This window comes from Sinocyclocheilus grahami, unplaced genomic scaffold (genome assembly GCF_001515645.1).
Source record: "Sinocyclocheilus grahami isolate Dianchi unplaced genomic scaffold, SAMN03320097.WGS_v1.1 scaffold9768.1, whole genome shotgun sequence".
In the NCBI taxonomy this organism is placed as follows: domain Eukaryota; kingdom Metazoa; phylum Chordata; class Actinopteri; order Cypriniformes; family Cyprinidae; genus Sinocyclocheilus; species Sinocyclocheilus grahami.
The window spans coordinates 3,313-4,697 of NW_015512835.1; the positions used below are offsets into that span (position 1 = coordinate 3,313).

The following is a 1,385-nucleotide window of genomic DNA, read 5'->3' on the forward strand; positions in this document are numbered from 1 at the left end:
ATCCTCATCTTTATGGAGACACAAATCACAACGTGAGTCCATTGCCATATTTCGATGATGATTACAGGGCTCGAACATAAGGACATTTGCCCTAAGCTCAAAAATGTGTTTTTAGCTGTATTTTAGAGCCAGTGAAGAAATCTTTGTTTTTCATGATATGTGATATTTTGTGGAAAAAAGGTTTAAATTTTTACAGGTTTTTAATTTAAAAAAAAGCTAGTAATTATATAACTGTAATGTAACTCATATACAAAATCTTTCTCCCTGATTTATAAAACATAAAATCATGGCAGTATTAGAGATGCTCTCTCTCCTTCTAGGTTGATAGTCAGTAAGAAAGAGCGAATGCTGGTCAAGGGTTCTGGTTTCCATCTGGATCTGTTGCTCATCGTGACTCTCGGTGGCACTAGCGCACTGTTCGGTTTGCCGTGGATGGCCGCGGCCACTGTTCGCTCTGTAACCCATGCTAACGCCCTCACCGTAATGAGCAAAGCCGTCGCTCCAGGAGACAAACCTCGAATCCAGGAGGTCAAGGAGCAGAGGGTGACCGGGTTACTGGTGGCAATACTTGTAGGTGGGTTTCAAACAATTACTGTTTATGCACTTAAATGCATCCTGATCAATACAAACTGCTGATAATAAAACAAAACAAAAAATCAATAATTTCATTATTATTACAATATTGAAGGATAATTGTCGGAAAAAGCGTCAAAGATACAAATTTGGAATCAGATACTATTTTTGGAATGAGCAACCCAAAAATACGAAGGAATTTAAAAATAAAAAAAGTATTGGATTTCATCCAGCAAATCAGATGCATGGCAGTTTCATTATTTATTGGATATTTAGTGTTTTGGAAAGACAAGCAGTCAAAGGCCAACCATTACAGTCATTTTTAACAGTTTAAGTGGATAAAAACACCCTTTACTCTTAGTAAAATCCCTACATAAAATCTTGTGGCTTATTGCTTTAAGATTCATAGTATTTTATTACACGCACATTAAATCAGTGAAAAATGACTATTGTATGCATTGCTAGATGTATTAAATGAAGAAAAAGTCTATGAAATTGCAAATTGTGTTGGCTGTAGGTCTCTCAATAGTAATCGGTGATCTGCTCCGTCAAATCCCCATCGCTGTGCTGTTTGGCATCTTCCTGTACATGGGTGTGATGTCACTGAATGGAATCCAGCTGACAGAACGGATCCTGCTGCTGCTGATGCCCCCTAAATACCACCCCGATCACACCTACGTGCGCAAGGTCAGGAGCCCAGTCTGTTTTCTGTTCATTAATAAAGAGGATTTTGGTTCAAAGGTACTGTGGCAGTAACATGCTGCAGTAAAGGTATCAGATACTTCACAGAAATCAACAATATGGAAGGTAGA

General features: G+C 38.2%; 1 protein-coding gene across 1 annotated transcript in view; it reads left to right on the forward strand.

The window, feature by feature from the left end:
• LOC107578330 (anion exchange protein 2-like) overlaps positions 1 to 1,314 on the forward strand; it is a gene marked incomplete at its 3' end in the record, with an annotated part of 2,734 nt that extends 1,420 nt beyond the window's left edge. Inside the window, exons 4-6 of the mRNA XM_016264297.1 lie at positions 1 to 32; positions 321 to 574; positions 1,091 to 1,314. Of these exons, the coding sequence (XP_016119783.1) occupies positions 1 to 32; positions 321 to 574; positions 1,091 to 1,314 (510 nt within the window). The remainder of the gene's footprint in view (positions 33 to 320; positions 575 to 1,090) is intronic.
• Between the last annotated feature and the right edge of the window lie 71 nt (positions 1,315 to 1,385).